This window comes from Rhinolophus hipposideros, assembly GCF_964194185.1.
Source record: "Rhinolophus hipposideros genome assembly, chromosome: 26".
Classification (NCBI taxonomy): Eukaryota; Metazoa; Chordata; class Mammalia; order Chiroptera; family Rhinolophidae; genus Rhinolophus; species Rhinolophus hipposideros.
The window spans coordinates 26161186-26179823 of record NC_138072.1 but is presented as its reverse complement, the minus strand read 5'-3'; the positions used below and the strand labels follow the sequence as shown (position 1 = coordinate 26179823).

General features: G+C 47.6%; 1 protein-coding gene across 2 annotated transcripts in view; it reads right to left on the bottom strand.

Moving 5' to 3' along the window:
- Positions 1 to 2326, bottom strand: part of PGBD5 (piggyBac transposable element derived 5) — an 87605-nt gene extending 85279 nt beyond the window's left edge. For both annotated transcript variants that reach the window (XM_081039198.1, XM_081039199.1), the window contains exon 1: positions 1989 to 2326. In XM_081039198.1, coding sequence (XP_080895324.1) covers positions 1989 to 2298 — 310 coding nt within the window. In that variant the 5' untranslated portion in view covers positions 2299 to 2326. The remainder of the gene's footprint in view (positions 1 to 1988) is intronic.
- Positions 2327 to 18638: the final 16312 nt, after the last annotated feature.

Sequence of the window (18638 nt, the reverse complement as noted above, 5' to 3'; positions counted from 1 at the left end):
TCTGGATTCACACACTTAGTAAATCACCAACCTCATCCCTCCACCTCCACCCCAAATTTCACTTAGGGAGAGGGTGTTGCAAAGAGGAAGGGAAATTATGAGAGCTGAATTTGAAAAGCATGCTCCCACTCCAAATAGGAAAACAAAATTGCGCATAAATACCATCAAATAACCACTAATGTCTTTGCTTAAAGTGCTTGACTGTGATTCTCAGGCCCCACTGTGAACTCCGTGGACATCCGAGGGAAGCAGAGTTTGAACCTAACACTAAATGACACATGATACTGCTCTTCATGACCATATAAGTGCTGCCGTGGCTAGATTGCATTGCTCTGCTGCAGAACTCCCATTTCTAGGTTACTAATATGATATCACTTGAAATTGATTCCGGGTGTTCGTCTCTCACACCTGCACACGCATGAATCTTATTCATAACTAGGCTTAACCTGACACAATGCTGTTCTTTTCCCTCGACACACAGGAAGACTTGCTGCATTCTCCCAGGCAGACACGTTTCTCAAGTGTTCCAAGATGGACAACTGGATTGCAGACATCCTAGATAGCACAGAGCCTGCTGAAGCAGGGCTCCGGCAGGTACAATTCTTCAAGAGCCATTATGGAAAACAGCTGTCCAGGCCTGTAAGACCGAATGACAGTCTACAAAATGGAGCGGGTGTAGAAGGAGTATACATGCAGAGTGATGTGACAAAAACTCCAAAACTCAACTGCAGCCCAAAGGAGAACATGTTTCCAAACGGAGCCACCCCCAAGCACTGCCCAGCTAAGCTGGACTGAGTAAGTCCAGCAGCAGCTCAGTGCACGCATCCTGCAGCCGCCTGCTGGACCTTTGGAGACCACTCCCTGCTGAGAGTCCAGTCAGCCCTCCCAGCCTACAGCAGGCTGCAGCACGATGGCCAGGGCCAAGTCCAGCCCTGTGCCAAGGGTCCCTTGGGCCCGCCCCCTGTGTGCTGTACTCCCGTCTGGATGAACCCGTCAGGAAAAGCCACATGGCCAGGATCATGCTCAGTGGGCCACTCCCTGGCCTCCAGCACCGCTGCGCGCACTTTCGCCAGTGAAAACCGTGTGCGGAAACAAACAAGGGCCTGCCATTGAAGGTAACCGAGCAAGGGACAGGAGCCAGCGTCAGGGGCCAGCTGGAAAGGACGGGTGTCCGCTTCTCAGAGAGGGCGGAGGCTGCTGAGCAGCTGCAGGGTAAGTAGCGGTATTTTAAAACCGGACTCCCGCAAAAGCAGGCTGTAAAGAGGCCGCGGCTGCCAGCACTCCTGTGACCTTCTGCAGGTATCAGGCGCTACTCTGTGGCTATCGCGGTAAACAGAACACACGCGCAAGTGCCTTCTGCTGTTACAGCAAACACCTTAACGACGCAAAACGGGTCCTTTCACGCTTTCCTGCGCTTGAGATCCTGAATGACACGGACAACGAAAGTTTCTCAGATTAACTGGAGAAAACCGAAGCTTAGCGACGACGTGGTCGGTGGACTCTCCGTCTTCTTCCACTGGGCCTAGCTCCAACTGCTCCCCGCCCCACCCCTGCCACCTGGGTAAGGCTTGCTCCAGGGCCATTATTACAAAATGATCCGCCCCTCCCCAAGGCGTTTCAGGTTTTCAGAATTCCCTCAACTAGGTAACCTGCCTTTAACCCGCCACTAAGGTGCAAGTCCACAGGTGTGACTGGCTTCGGCTGCAGGACGCGGGGACACTCCTAGCAAAAGAGGGAAGCCCCCTCCGTCTCGTCCCTCGCCATGGGCCAGGTGCTGGCCCCGGCCTCCGCCTCACGCTCTCCACACGCAGTCAGGCTGAGTCTCGCACTCCACACCCCCATCCCGCAGCCTCATTTGTTCCCCAAGACGCACAGCCGCCGCCGCCGAGCCGGCCCACAAGCAGCTGGCATTCTGCCGCCCGGCACTCAGGCCTCCCCCGGGCCGGGAACCAGACTGCCCCCGCCCCCGCCCGCGGGCCGCGCCTTACCACCAGTGTCCTCGAAGCGCGGGGGTGCCCGGTCCCGCAGCGCGGAGCTCCAGGCCGCGCCAGCCTCGTCCTCCTCCGGCTCCGGCGCGGCGGCGGCCCGCGGGGGCCCGGGGCGCTCGTGCTCGTCGTCCGAGGAGGCGGCCGAGGAGGAGCGCGAGGCGGCCGAGGTGCTGTAGAAGGGGTTCCCGCCGCTGTCGGGGCCCGACTCGCCGAACACGTCGTCCGAGATGTGCAGGCTCTCGTAGCGCGCGCGGGCCGCCTCCAGCAGCGCCGGCGCCCTCCTCCGCGCGCCCCCGCCGCCCTCGGCCATGGCCCCCGCCGCCGCCCGCGCGCCTGCCCCCCACAGCGCCTCCCAGCCGCACGCGCCGGGCCCCGGGCCCGCGCCGCGGCCCGCCGGCCCCCACCAGCGCAGCCCGCAGCACAGCGCGCGCCGCCCCGCGCCCGGCCGGCCCGCCGTCTTGGCCGCCTCGGGCCCCGCGCCCGGGGAAGCGCCCTCGGAGCTCCGGCGCCGCCGGCTGCGGGCCGCGGCGGGAAGCTGAGGGTGAGGCCGGGACGCGGGGCCGCCGCTCCCGCCGCCGCTGCGTCTCCTCCGCCCGCCGCGTCCTTGCGCCCTCCCGGCGGCACCCGGCGCTCGCCAGCCGACCTTCCCGGGCGCGAGCCGCTGGGGCGGGCCCCGCCCCCTCGCCTAGCCATCCGGCCAATGGGCAGCCACGCCCGGGCGGAGTGGGCGGGCCCTGCGCTGGGGACGCCCCACCCCCCTCACCCGGGCGGGCGGGGCGGGGCGGGGCGAGCGGCAGGGCCCGCGGGAGGGGGAGGGCCGCCACGGCTCCGGCCGAGCCCTCGCCTGCAAGGACTTGCCGCCCGAGACCGCCACCCGCAAGCCCCGTGCTGCCCCGCAGGGTGGGTGGGGGGGCGACACAGCGGGTTCTTCCTGCGGCCCGAGCCCGCGGATCGGCGTCGGACCGCCGCACTCACCGCCCGCTCGGCAGTCCGCGCCGGGCGCCGGGGAGCTGTCCTCCCAGTGGTTCTGAACCAGGCGCTGTGGAAACGCTCCAGGGAGGCGGGCGCCGGAGGCCCGCGGCACCGCACGCTCCTCCAGACACAGGAGTTGTCTGGCTTCCCAGAACCTTGCTCTAATTGGAAGCCGGCCTCCCTGGTCCAGTTCTGGGGTCAGATGCTAACTCAGTCTCGCTTCAATACCCCTGTAATTTGAGGGTGGCGGCATCTGGAGTTGGGTAGATTGTCATTCCTCATCTTCTTTGACATTTGATATTTTTAAAACTCAAATGTTCACTACTTCCAATATACAGATTACTCCACCACTATTTCAGCATCTCCTTCACTCATACATTTGACACACTTGTCTATCAAAACACAGCACAATCACCTGGGCTTCGGTGCTCTGATGCGCAATAGAACAGAAAGGTTCCGTCCGCCTGGTTCCTTGGTTAGGAGTATATGGAAATCACCCTGTTGAAGTCAACACACGTGATCAGTCTGTCTTGTCTTCTTGCTCCCCTCTCCCTCCTACAAATAGTCCAATAAGTCACATTGATGATAATTGGGCCATAAGGTCCCTTTCAATCTGAAATAAAATAAATCCACGCAGATGTGAAGGGCTTACGAATCCTACTGGGTATTAACTAAATAATTACACAAAACAGAAAGGCATGTCGCTATTTCTAAGCGTGCACAAAGGGTGAAGATATTGGGACCATTCTGCCACCCGCTGAGGTCAATTCTGTTGTCAGGCAGGCAGCTTGTTCTCTTTGCCTCTCCTCCCCAGCCCGTGTTTCCTCCTCCCCACACCAGAGCCACTGTACAGGCATGAATTCGTGATAACAACTAAAAGGCAATATATAAAAAGGAAGGGTGTCATATAACATTCATTGCTATATTAATTGGCTGATAAATGAAAAATTGTTAGCAAAGCATATCCACTCTCTTGGAAGAATTATACCACGGAAAAATACTGGTTTCCACCATATCTATAAGAGTACGCTGTGCTAACCAGCCAAAGATGTTGAAGAGGGTACATACAGGTCATTAGACTTACTACAAAGCGTCATAGTGAAGCACACATTGGAGGTGCAAAGAACAAAATAAGACTCCAGAGTTCAAGCACAAATTCAGCAATTAGGAATTGTGTAAGATTCCTGTAAGATTTCATGCAGTCTATTAAAAATAAATGAGTGGAATCCAGAGGGGTCAAATCTATAAAAAAAGAATCCTCTTCTCTTCTCCAAGTAGACAATTGAAAAGTCAGCAGTGAGTGTCTTTTAAACAGTGAGTTGCCGTGCTACCCATAGGAAGCACTGCACTGAGCAATAACAGTTACAAGGATGGAGTCAGTCTTCCTACTCCCTAATTTGCATTTGTATGGTGCTAATCCCAAGGGCTCACAAGTGCTTGTAGCTCACGGCAGGCAACATTGGGAAGAGGATTATGCGGTCACCAAAGAAACACTGGAAAATCAAATGGTTACCCCAAAGCTTATCAAATAAAATCTAGATGACTATTTCAGTTTAGAATCCAGTGTTTAGAATGTTACTTTGTTTTAGCAAGTGTTGCCAACCAAGAAAAGTAAATATAGTCCATCCAAAAATATTCCAGCAGACAGGTGGCTGCTTCTCATTGTGGAGAAAGGAAAGGAAAGGAAAGAAAACAATTGGAAAACAAAACCAAGAAAACTTTCCCATCTGCCTGGCAACCTCCTTCTTGATGCTATCATTATGATTCTACATCATTAACTTTTGTAAGTAACATTATCTCTATCTCTGAGGATAATTATAGAACCAATATTGCACTGACATTTTTTAATTTTGAGTCATTTGAAAATATCTTCCAAATAATATAACTTTGTGATATAATTAAATAATTTTAGATTAATATTGAGCTTTCAGTTTATAGTCTTCCCAAAGAGCTCCAGGTAGTAAAAGCATTCTACTTGCATGGCAGATTCCTTAGGTTTTGTTAAACCAGGGGTTCATGCTTTTATGTAACTGGGGCTAATAGCCATATTTCATTGTGTCTGGGCCTCCTTTCATGCTATAGTGCACCATTGTTTTATGTATCACGATGAAAGAAAAAATGTTACCATTTAAACTGAGACAATGTTTTCTTTTCACTAATAATTTAATCTAAATGTCTTGAAAAAGCTCTTTGACAATTATGTAGACACATTTTTGTTGTTTGTCACTCTAATACATACATAAAAATATAAGTTAAAATAATTGGTTGATGTTTTCCTAAAACTTTATGTTCAGAGTCTCACTATTTTTATGCACTTTCTAAGTGAGAGTTTTCAATGCCTGTTTTTTTCCCCATAGTATGTTCTTCTAAGCCACCCAGGGCCTCTGCCGTGCCACTCCTCTTATAAAGTCCTCAGAGGTCATTAAAGTGGTTGCCCCTCCATTCTGCATGGCTTGATGCTGGTGGGCTTTGTTTGTCTGTTTTTACCTTTTTCATATAATAACCAGATTTATTTTTCTCCTTCAAATGATCTGTAAAGACTTGTGGCCTGGAGCACTGAGGGGCATAAATGACCAGGCATGCCACAGTGTCGTGAGCAGGAGGTGGCTGTCAAAGTAGTAGTCTCACACACGTTTGTGTCTTTCCACAATGTCAGACTTTATTAGAATAAATCGTGAATCTCGTCCTACTGACTCGGTTTATCACAGGCATTAACCAAGGCTTTGGCCAGAGGCTAGTCTCCAATAGTCAAGGGACAGGGTCACACAGGTTTGCAAGCCGTAGGGTTAGGCAAGGTAAATAGAGTCTTACAAAAGAAGGATGAGAGATCCCGGTGTCCAGCGAGAGTCCCCTCGGCACTGGGGTGCATAGCATCAGGCATCAGCCTGGGCCTATGAGATGGTCAGGAGGACAGGAAGTGAGGCTTCAAGCGCTCTGTCTGGGACGAGGGCAGGTGCAGCTGTCAGCTTGTCGATTGAGGCCTGAGCCAGGAGCCATTGGAGAGCTCTGATCTTATGCTGAAGACTGGGTGCAGTGCCCCCATCTACAGTCTGATAAAGCTGTCCAGATGGTCACATTCCACCCTGAGTCTGGAGTTATCCAGTTAGGGCATTCACTGGGTACGCCTTTCACGTGATGCTCTGGCATGACTGCCACTTTGTGACTCACGTAGCTATCAGAATTATTAGAGTCCATTTTGTGTTCATAATTAACACTCTGTATGCCATAGGAATGGTAACCAAGTTGGCACAGGCTCAGGCTGTGGTAACTTTGTAGGGACTTCCACCTGCTCAGCATCAACTCTAAGACAATTCCTGATGGCGGAGATGTGAAATGTGAAAAAAAAAAGAAAAAATGCAAAGGAGGGGCATCAATAAAATACAGTATATTTCTTCCTGTCATTAATTTTACAGTTTTTGATTTTGCAAATGGTCAAGCTACTGCAGGGAACAAAAATGAATAAAAATCCTAAGGTGGCACAGATGGACCTTGCCAGCCCAGACTACGCAGGCCCCACTAGGATGGGGAACCCATATGTTGTTGGGTCATTGTGGATGGAGAGGATAGAGGGGGAGTCAGGACAGCTGCTGCTTCTCCCCACATTGCCTCTATCACCAAAAAGATGGGGGCTAAAGCCAAGGAGAAGCTCCTGGAACTGAGGGCAGGGGAGAAGAAAGAGGCGCAGCTGCTGAATCACAGCCAACAAGAGAGGGAAGAGGTCGGAGGCAGATGTGCAGAGCACAGTGTGACATTTGGGGTCATATCTGACACAGGGGCTAAGGATCCACCTTGTTCAAAATGACTCTATATGATGAATTTATCTAGGAGTGTGGGGACAGAGTCCCAGAGAGCAGTTTCCATGCTCTTGGCCTCGCGTGGAAGGGTGTTGACTGTTATTAGATGGCCGTCAGCTGTAATCAGATGTCCATCCGCTGTGACTGGGTGGCCATCAGCTGTTACCTAATAGCCATTAGCCACTAATACAACTGCCGTGGCTACGCTAGGGCGTTGGTTAGTTGACAGAGAAGTGGACAGTAGATTGCAGCTAGCAAGTGTGGTTAGCAATCGGATTACATTGTGGATCGTGTTGATCCTACATTCTGTGTCTTGCCCAGCCGCCAGTGAGACTGGGGTGCAGGAAGACCCGTGTGTGGGAAAGCGTGCTGACGTGCTAGCAGATGTTGTTTTGTGAAATGTTGGACCTTTGACTTCCTTGAGTGGTTTGTGCTCCCAGCAAGGCAAAACTTGCTACTTTGAGAACACAGAACCAGACAAGGTCAGGAAGTGCAGAGCTGGACAAAAAACAAGCCCTTGTTCATGCAAACATTGTAACTACTAGATTGCAGACAGTTCTGTTACTTTTTTGAGGCCCAGAGTATATAAGCTGCAAAAATAAACTTGGGGTGAGGCATTCTACTTAGAACTGAGGCATTCTACTTAGAACTGCGGCAGTCTACTTAGAATTGCCTGCCCTCCCGATCCCATCTTTGTCTCTCTTCTTTTTTCTCAGTCCTCACTCCCCACTTCACGGACTGTTCGTCTCGTCGGCAGGTACCAACACCCGTCGTTGGGGTACTGGCCGATGATTGTTTCGGTGTCTCCAACCCAGCTGCCAGCAAGGATATAGTGGTGTGACTCCCCTATCTATGGCTCCATGGGTGTTCCTTTTTGGCCTCACCATGTCCTGAATTCTTGTGTGGGGGGAGCAGGACCAGAGTCCCCGCATGACAAGGAGCCAACCCAGAGAGGCAGAGAGAAGGAAATAGGGCAATGCTCTGGAAAACCCTGGGGGGAAATCCCTTTTGTTGGAATTGATATGCTCTGACATTTCCATTGACTGACAGATTGATTCATTCATTCACTAATTCAACAAATACGTATTGAGTACCTATCATAATAGCTGTCTTCTAAGCACTGAGACTAAGTCAGAAAATAACATTCTGGTTTTTATAGCACTTACATTCAAGTAGAGGGGAAGGCAAAACTTCAAATAAGTGTGTAATATGCTAGTTATTGGTAGGGATAAAAAGTAGACGGTCAGAGATTATGGTGGTTGTGATGGTAGGGGTGAGGTGAGGGAGGTGGTGTGTGTGTGTGTGTGTGTGTGTGTGTGTGTGTGTGTGTGTTTGTGTGTGTGTGTGTGGTCGAGGGAAGTTACTCTGATAAAAAGACATTTGGGCAAATTCCAGAATGGATTCAGAGACTAAGCCACAAGCATCCAGGAAGAGGAAATGGGTTCAAAGGCCGGATGGCAGGTGCACACTCACTGTCCTCAATAAACACCAGGGAGGCTGATGTCACGAGGCAGACAGTGGAGTGAAGTGGTAGGAGAGGAAACTGGAGGAGAAGGTGAGTGTCAAATCTTGTAAGACTGAACTTTATTTTGAGTGAATGGGGAGCCACCAGAGAGCTTAGAGCACAGCAGTAACAAGGTCTGACTTGCACTTTAAATGGCTCACTCCAGCTGCTGAGTGGAAAATAAATTAGAGCAAAGATGGAATCCAGAAGATGGGTTAGGATACTACTGCAATAGTCCAGTCCACAGAGGAGGGCACTTGGGGCCAGAGTGGTAGTGATGGAGGTGACGAGAACTAGTCAGATTTAGAATATATTTCGAAGGTAGAACCCATTTTCACTGAAGATTTGAATGTGCGCAGTGAGAGAAAAAGATGAGTCAAGAATGACTCCATAGTTTTTTGCTTGAGCTCTTGCAAGAGCAGCAGGACTGGTGGGGAAGAACAGGAGCCCGGATTTACACGTGTGGGGTCAGATATATCTGAGAGGGTCAGGAAAGTGGGCAGGTGAAGAGGGGAGTCTGGAGTTGAAGGACCAGGTCTAGACTGGAGGTAGAATAGTGGGAGTCATCAGCAGGAAGATGGTAGGTAATGGATAAAATCACCAGCGATTGGGTACGGGGTTCTTAGAATGAGTCCTGGAGCATACTCATGTTTAGGGATCAGGAAAATGGGAAAAGACCACCAAAGGAGACTGAGAAGTTGGAAAACTGAGACAAAACAAAGTTTCCAAAGCTAAGAAAGTACTTCAAGGAGGGAGTGGCTGTGTCAAATGCTGCTGAGAGATGTAGTAAATGAAGGCTGGGAAGTAGCCACTGGGTTTGGCAAAGAGATGAGACAGTGAGTAAAGTGGATTTCAGAGAATGAAAGAAGGAAAGAATGTGGGTATTGAGTAGAGACACATTGTGAGGAGCTTTGTTTTTTTGCAAAGGCAGGAGAGAAAGGGGAGGTGTCAGAGATGGGTTTGGGGTTGGGGGGAGAGATTTCTTAAGATTGGGAGATTTTGAATGGTCATGGGAATTGTTCACTGGAAATGATACTGGAGAGATGCTTAGAGAGGAAACAATCACTGCAATGAGGTCCTTTGTCGCTTGGATGGTGATGGGCAGGAATGCACAGTGCAGGGTCTCCTTTCTGCTGCAGAGGGAGTGGCGTGAAGGCCCCACGCAGGCAGACCTCGTGGGGTTCTGGGTGGTCTTTCCACACTGATCCCCTTTTGTCAGTGAAGTCATCAGGAAGGTCATCAGCTGTATACAAGGAAGGTGTTCAACCCTGTCTGTACGTTAGACTCACCTGGAGAATTTTAGAAGTAGACTCGTATCCAGACCCTGTTTCACACCAGTTACAGCAAATTCTGTGCAGGTGGGACCTAGGCATTGGTGTGTTTAAAGGCTTCCAGGTGATTCGAAGCTGCAGCCAGAGTCAAGTATCCCTGGGTGAAGGGGTTAAGGAAAGAAAGTGTGAAATAGTCGAAACATTCCTCCAGGAGGGAGACGCTCAGCCAAATGAAGAAACACTTGGATTTGTGGTGGAGCATTTTGTGTGAAACCTGCCAGCACCCTTGTGTTTTCCTCCAAGCACGTCCAGCTGCCCAGGGCAGACACAGGGTTTTCCCAAAGTGAGCTTCTGCCAGGTTGTGTATGAAGGAAAGAGAGAGCACGGCACAGTGACTGTGCGATGGGCCTGGAGTCTATCAGGCTAAGGAGGCAAGAGAGAATCCGGGGAAGGATTAGGGATGTTAAAACGGGGATAAGTAAATAGCCTCCTGTCACAGAATATTTTTTCTCTTCTGAGTCGTTTAGCTAATTGATATCTCCACTATAATTTAGTGCAGCTAGACTCCTGCAAAGCAACGCAAACAACTCCGATTAATGTTTCAAGCTACCTTTTATTCCCAGGGTTTAACATCAATTTTTTTTTTCAATAAGTGAACACTTTGAGACACTTTGAGTGAAGAAAAAAAAATACGTATTGGAAGTTAGCTTTTCACATTCTGAGGAGATGGGATTGTTGATGGTGTCAGGGCTGATTCCTACATTCTCCACAACTATGCTTTAGTCTGTGTCCTGTCCCTAACCCCTTTACAAACAACCCCCCCCCACACACACACACACACATACACACACACTTGCTCTCCAACAAAAGAAAGGGATTTGAGGTGAGTACCATTCCTAGAATTCATTTGCCTTTAAAGGAGAAACCACAGTGGTAGGTTGGTGTTAAATACAAAATAATGAATTGCTCAGTGGTAGAAATGCACGCAGGTATTCCAAGAAACAGGTAGACATTCTCTCTTCTAGAGAGGGGACTGGGACCTTTTCAACGTTCCTAAATTTACAAACCTGTAGCTTAAGGACACAACTGAAAGTATAAATTGGAGTTTCAGGATCAAATTCCACTAGATTATTGAACTGATATATTGTTATAGACAGTGTGGAACTCACTCCTGTCCGTCAGGTTTCTTACAGCGATGAAGAGCTTAGGATGGTTTTTCCAAGGTTGTGTGTGAGAGGCTAGGCACCTACAAACCTACCTGGCAAAATGGAACCATCACCTAAGTAGAACATAACGTGTACTCTAATTGTAGGAGACAAAACAGTCACAAGAAGCAGCACTCTTGTTGGGGCGTCCATCAAATGCAGTGCAACCTCCCATCACTTCTCTGTCTTCATTTGCAGTACTTTTTTATAAGCAGTAATGTTGGGATTAAAAATGCCCTTAGTTACAATGAGCACCTCAATTAGAAAAACACTGGTCCTACTGTTTCTTCTAATTATTAAAGCAGAAGGGCTAACAGAAGTTAGAAAAATTTCATCAAGGAAATTGAAACAAAAAAGATTTTCCATTTCCTTCTAATTAGGCCAACGCAGACATCACTTTCCCATAACATTCCAAGCACTGGGTATTTCTCAGAGATGCCATTTGGCCCTTTACAGAAGGCTAGAAAATGGAGGTCCATAAAAGTCACAACCGCCTTATACGTAGGCCTTCTGTACTCCAGAAACTGCAAAATGGTTAGCCTGGAGAACCAACGTTACTCCTCACAACAAACACTGGGAGGTCAGTGCTCTCATTGCCCTCATTTTATGGTAATGTAGTGATGCTTACAATCAGAACTCAGGCAGTCTCATTCCAGGCTGAACTCTTCATGGTGGCTACCCATAGTTTTTTGACTGTCACCTGCTCTCCACACCACTCCCACTTAGCCACAATCAGCAATACCTAAACCACAATGGCTGTGGTTGTGACGACTGAGGGGGGACTGCTCGCTGTAATTATGTCTATCCAGGGTGAAAGGGCTGCCTCGCGTGTTCGCCTTCAGCTCTTTCCCCTGCCCAGCAAAGTAGCCTTCCTTCAGACCATCAGAATTGTTGCTCAGGGATGACTTAAGCTGCAGGGGTCACACGCAGTTTACTATGTCATCGTATTTCTTTTCAAAAACCTAAAGAGCATTCACTCGTAGAGAAGAAGGAATGATGGGGGGATGTTAACAGGGACTCCCAAAAATATTTCTGGACCAATAATGATCACCAGCTCTTATGTTACTTATGAAGTTATTTTGCTGGTTCTTGAAATGTATTAATTTGCCCTAAGATTACTTGGCCCCTCATAATAATCAAAAGCTCCCAGGATGGGTAAGCATGTCACCCCATTTGCTGTAATTCTGCAGTTTGAATAGATTTATCAAGCCCTTCCCTGAGCATGCCACTCTGAGGGGAAGAGTGACCAGCGGGCAACAAGGTATCAGGTGGGAGGAGGCCTACACATTTGCAGGAAGGAGACGGCAGTGCTCCCTGAGCATATCCCAAAAGTGCCCACACCCCTCCACAGCTTGGAGAATCACACCCAGCCAGGACCAGTGGGCTGCCTCCTCATTTGGGCTTCAGGACTCTTTCTAACAGTTCAAGAAGAGAGAGCAGTCAAGACTTCCCCTCCCTTCATCTGGTTTTGTCTCCCTGGCCTGTGTCTCCTTAGGCTACTAGCTTGAGGCAAGAGGCCATGTACTGGATGTATAACTTCAGGCAAGTGATTGGACTTCATTGAACCTTAATTGTAACATCTAAAATGTTGGGATATTGTAAGGATTCATTAAGAGAATGCTTAATTGTTATCATGGAGTTAAGGAAAATCTCTTGCATGTAATGCGTTGTATCTTACCAAAATAGAGGGCAAATCAGTATTTTAAATAACATTTATATTTTTATTTCTATATGTAAATATAGAAATAAATGTATATATGTAAATACAATATATAAGTATGCTTAATATGTATATTTATCTCAAGGTGCAGCACTGCCCTCCTGAGCAGTAGAAAAGGGTGGATTTTTGCAGAGGCTCACCAAACTGAAACCCAGCTGGAAGGCCAGGCTTGCAGTGCATTATAAGGGAAAGCCTGGATTGGAAGGGGGTTGAAAAAAATGAGAAAAAACAATCAATGTTGAGAAAACACCATCCCACCACAGTTCTAAAGCAATTGGACATATTCCTTTAGTTTTGACTCTAGTCTCCAAAGCATGAAGGTCCTTGGGGAGAGGGAACAGAGGGAGAGGCAGGGTCGTCTTCAGGTCAGGCAACCCTTGCACTCACAGGTCAGGCAACCCTTGCACTCACAGGGGTCTGGTCCCTGAAGACCACGCCCCCAGAAGACCATGCCCCTAGAAGACCACGCCTCCAGAAGGCCCCTCCCTCTGAAGGGCCCCCTTGCTAGATTTAATGCCCGGCTGTCACTGTCTTGAAATTCTTAGTAATTTTATTTTTGAACTTGTGTTTTGTGAGTGAAGTGATGGGACGATGGAGCATGTGCCTGAGCAGAGGCAATCGCCCCATGTGCGTGTCCATCACTCCTTGCCTCCCTGTTTATATGTAGTGTCCACCTGCCTGGTGGGCACAGCAGTTCAAGTGGACACACCAGCGTGGGGTTCAGCGAGACTCACAGTGAGAATGGGTAAGTGTTTTACATCTACGATTAAGTAAACGGAGCGCCTTTTCCCTGCAAACTTCAGCTTGCTTTGAACACAGACAGAAGGCAATGGTCTTTTGTGAAAAAACAAGAACCCTGTCACATCCTGTTTCATTCATGTTACTTCCCTGTTAGACAAGCACTTATGCTGCAGACAGTGACGGGGAAGACAACGCTTTGTTCCTTGTCCCTCTAGCTGTTCCTTATCCATCAGAAAGCCAAAGGCAGGAGGCTTGGTAGGACATGTGTATCCAAAAGTCAAATAAAAAGAGTTGGGCTAGTTTTGTGCAGGGTTTTCACTGTTATGGTAAGAACAGAACACTTGCGTGCACCAGCTGTGAGGTCCGACATGTATCCTTCTGGTAAATCCACATTCGAGCTATTGAAAACCTGCATTGCACAGTATAAAGACGAACAGCAAAATTCATGGTACTCGTTAAACTTTAACTTTTTTATTTACATAGAATGACATTAAACAGCAAACACAAAAACACCATCCATGACAAGTTGAGAGAACGAGCTTTCTATTTTGGCACCTTTAGCAATGCTTTTTTCATGCTTTTTGAACAAAGTGCCGCATATTTTCATTCTGCCCTAGCCCTGCAAATCATGTAGGCAGCCCTGGGAACAGCTGGGCAGTGTCTCAGTGGCCCAGGGGAGTAAAGGCCACGAGCCTACTGCCCTGACACAGGGTCACACAAGCCCCTCAAATAGAAACAAAACTTTCAGGTAAAGGAGGGATCCTCAAGTTGAAGGAGACCATTTCTGAAACATACCTAGGTGCACGTACCTGCTTGGGCGGCCATAACAAAGGACCAGATTGCGGGAGGGGGGCGCAGGGAGAAGGAGGGAAGGTTTAAACAACAGACGTTTACTTCTCATGGTCAGGAGCCTGAAGCCCAGGTCATGGTGTTGGCAGGGCGGGTCCTTTCAGGCCTCGCTCTTTGGCTCTCAGATGGCGCTTTCTCCTGTGTCTTCACATGGTTGTCCTTTGGTCTCTGTTGTCTGGGTCCTAAGCTCCCTTTCTTACAAGGACACCAATCCTATGGGACCAGGGCCCACTCTAATGACCTCATTTTACCTTAATCAGCTCTCTAAAGGTCCCATCCCCACATACAGTCACATTCTGAAGTACTGGGGTTAGGACTTCAACATGAATCTGGGAGGTACACAACTGAGCCCATAACAATAGGCAAAATTGAATGAAAAACAAATTTAGAAACATTACAAAAACTAATATTATATTTTTGTGCACTTTGGTTGACAGACTGAGATGTATTTGCAATCTCACAGCAAATCATTCTTTGAAAGGAACAAACGGCGCTTGTATACAATTCCGGGCATCCGCAATCAGAACAAACCCCAAGGCCCCTAATCTGGGCCTCGGCCATCTTACATGCAGTGGCAACAAATGCCGCCGAGGGCTTTTCTTTTGTTCCAGCAGAAAATTAACAGGAAGAGAAGCTGAGCACTTAGACATATTGCTGGTGTTTGTTTCTAATCATGCTCTACTCAGTCGTTCAGAACTAATGAAGCTCTTGGCTTCATAGAGGAGGGATATTAATTACATGTCCTTGGCCTCAAAGGGCCTTTTTATTATTATGACTATCTGTGTTATTTTTAGATATAACAGCAGCCTGCTGGGGCTGCTATGTCAGAAATACCACAGACCAGGGGGCTTAAACAACAAACACTTTTCCCCCACAGTTCTGGAGGCTGGCAAGCCTAAGATAAGACACTGTCAGGTACCATGTCTGATGGTGGGCCCCCTTCCTGCTTCACAGACGGCCATCTTCTCGCTGTGTCCCCACGTGGCTGAAGGGGCGAGGGAGCTCGCTGGGGTCTCTGTTATAACTACATGATTCCCATTTGCAAGGACCCCACCCTCATGACCTCATCATCTCCCAAAGGCTCCCCCTCCCGATACGCTAGGACACTAAGCTTCGACATACGGATTTGGGAGGACGCAGCCTATCGCGGGCCTCACTGAGCATCTTCTGTGTCCAAAGCACTACTAATTGGCACGATTAACAATTTCCCCAACACCTTTTGAACACAGATTTTGCTCCACTTTGTCTTCCTTGAGAAATTTTTTCCAGGAATGGCCCTAAAATGTTCAGAAAGGATTCAGAAGAAACTCAGTGGCAGCTGGTTGAATCATTCTTCACAGTAGAGCTGAATTCATTCTAAAACAGGTTAATTTCAGATATCCAGGCAAAGAGACTTGGCTTTAAAGTCATCTCAAATTATAAATTTTCTTATTATGAGTAACAATTGTTGTGTCATTGGAATTAACCCCCGGTCGTTTGCAAATGGTGAAAAGAATTCACAGACTCAGCCTGAAATGAGGAGAGCAAGGAAGTAAGTTTATTCAAGATGGCACTGTAGACGTTGCTGGGGCAGACGACTGCACCCAACTTCAGGGGAGCTTTTTCTTATATAGGAAATTTCCTTGTAGCAGGAGATGTGACGTATAGACTGAGGTCATTTGATTAAGACATGTTGGTTATATAACTAGTTTTTTTCTGTGCATGCTCTTACCCATAATGCATATAGAAAAACCCATGGAGGACAGGGGCCAAGCCTTAATATTCATTTTATTTTAATTGTATTATAATGAGGCTAGAGTTCAAGTAATGGACAGTTTTCAGCAGTTTGCACGGGTGTCAAAGCCAGATTACTCCGGTTAAGGTCTTATCTCCTCTTTTTAGGAGTGTTTGGACACCTTTGATTTATTTCTAGGGGGTTGCAGGCCTGGGCTGTTCCCCTTAAGGCTCACTTTCATTAACCCTTTCTTGCCTCATCAACAATAACTGTAATATCAGTGGAACAACTTTATTTATTGAGGACCTACTATGTGCCAGGTACTACTGAGCACCTGAGCCTCGTTATCTCATGATCCACAGCAAAGCAGGTTACACTAGTTCCAACCCCATATTACGGATGAGCACTGTCTGCCGGTGAAAAGTTACACAGCTCTCCCAAGGCCACACTGCTAGTGAAGGAAAAAAAGTTTTGAGAACACATCACCAATTAAACATGTCTATTTATAAATTGTAGACTTGTACACTGCCCTAAATTATTATGTGCATCATAAATGGTATACAAAAGCTAAGGATTTAAAAGGATGACATGAACATTAAACAAATAAAACTTCTAATATTTTCTTCCTGCACCTCACTGGACTATCTTTCAAGGCTCACTTTGGAGAGCAGTTTTTAAAAGAGAGACAGGGGGCTTTGATTTTTACCATTAAATCCCAGGATTGATGGAAAATAGAGATGGTTTTGAAAGAAATACACTATGACAATTCGAGCGTACAGGAGCCAGTCTGTGTCTGGTCTGCTGACCCATGCAGCATCCACGGGCATCTGGAAACCACAGCTGGAGGACCAGCCTCTCAGTCCAGATTGGCCAGCCTGAAACTTTAAAAACAGATTTTCACTTAAATCACTATCATCACAAAATGCTTTCAGCCATTAGTGCCCCCAAAACCAAAGTAAATGTCGGCAGCCTTTTTCCGGGTTAACAAAACCAAACCAACAAACCAACCGTTAGGGAAAAACACGTCACTTCACTGGGACGAGAAAGCAGAACCACAGCACACGACAAGATTTGTTTTAGAGAACTGTCACCCAGAGGGCTCCAGGTAGGGATGCAGTGACCCCACCCTGACCGAGTGTTAGAATTTGACCCGGCAACTTCACAGTGGAGAGGAGAATGGTGTGGGGGGCCTGGAGCAGGCGGGAATGAGAAGGTCACGCACGTGTGTGAGAGGAAGAGAAAAGGGATTTATTTTCCAGTAATGAGTTGATGAGGTAGGTTAGGTAGATGTCTGGACACCTGAAGAAGTCAGGGAACGGGCTTCCAAGTCACCATCCTGCCGTCTCGTCAGCCTCTCACGTAAGGCTCTCTCCATAGCTGGTCAAATGGACTGATGGACAAATCTGACTCCCGGCTTCTCCTTCGGGCTGTGTATCCCCACAACTAAGGGGAGGCTTTAACATTACAGACATCTTTATTATTTTGAAAATCAGAAAAGTATACATTAGTAATTTGTTGGCTCCAAAATTAGGCAATGTGTTGCCATTTTTTTTTGGTAGATGGAATAAAACTCTCTTCTTTTTTATTAAGATGAGTATAACAGTTTTCTGAAAGACGGTGTCAGTCCACAGGCACTCCTGATGTACCGGTTCTGTGGATTCTGTTGAGCCCAATGTTCGCAGTACACACATTTCTCAGTATGAGGCTCTGCAGGTGTCCCTATGGGAACCACTCCCAAACCTGGTCCAGGTTGTAGGTGAAACCTTCACCATCATTGTCAAGGCATAACAAAGAGTTTTCCTACAAACTATACGTGGTCATGGAAGAAATTCACCCAGTGATTTCTGTCTAGTTTCAAGGGCTCTCCAGAGGCGCTGGACGCCCAGGCAAGGCTGTGACTCTTGCAGGTTCAGCTGTCTTGAAAAAGATAGCAAGCAAGATGGCGGAGAGCTCCTAATATCTCCTGCTGTGAGATGACCGAACCCCTGACCGTGAGGAAGACTATGGTGAAGGCCATAGAAGAGCAGCAGACCAAAGTCCCAGTTTAAAGTTACCTAAGCTGCGTGTCCTGATCTTGACATGGGACCACAGCGTGAAAAGCCTTGCTTTTACATATGGCCGCATGCCTCCGTGGCACCCTACAAAGACATTTATACACATGAACACCAAGTGTGTAAGCAGACCTCCCCTTGGTGATGTTTCATCCTGTGGTGTCACCACCTCCTGTGAAGATTTCCGGGAACCAGAAGCGCCTACAGGAGCAGCTTCTCAAGTTTTCTCAGCTCCACATGTCGACTTTATCCAGTGAGTATAATTGTAAGAAATTGCCTTATTTTGTTGAAAACTTCTGTCTCATTTTCTCTGCATTATCGGCTGTGCTATCTTGTAAATGCAATATTGCATGAGAGTCCTGCATGCCGTGGAATACACAGCAAGTATTGCTTAACAGTATGTTAATTGTTGGGTGATCAGGACGCAATGTGCAAAGCATTTTATATCCCTTCATGAGTTTACATGCAGGCTTTTCTCTGTGTCTTAGTTATGTCTTAATAAGTTGGTCAGGGCTTTTCAGTTGTCATATAATATATAATAAATTTTCCCACTAAAAACAATGGGGAAATGACTACTTTTTGTTGCTGCCATTCAGATCATCAGAGATTCAAGAATGGATGTTACGTAGGAGAGGTCTGCGTATTGCTCTGCTTTGATTATGAAATAAAAACAAGTTGGATAAAGACCGTTTTGCCCAAAGAATTTCTAAAATAAACTGCTCCAGGACAGAACTGCTTTTCTGACTCCCATACTGACTATGAGTGTCTTAAAATTAAAAATAATACACCATTAATAATAAACATTGGCTAAATTTGATCTTTTGAAGTT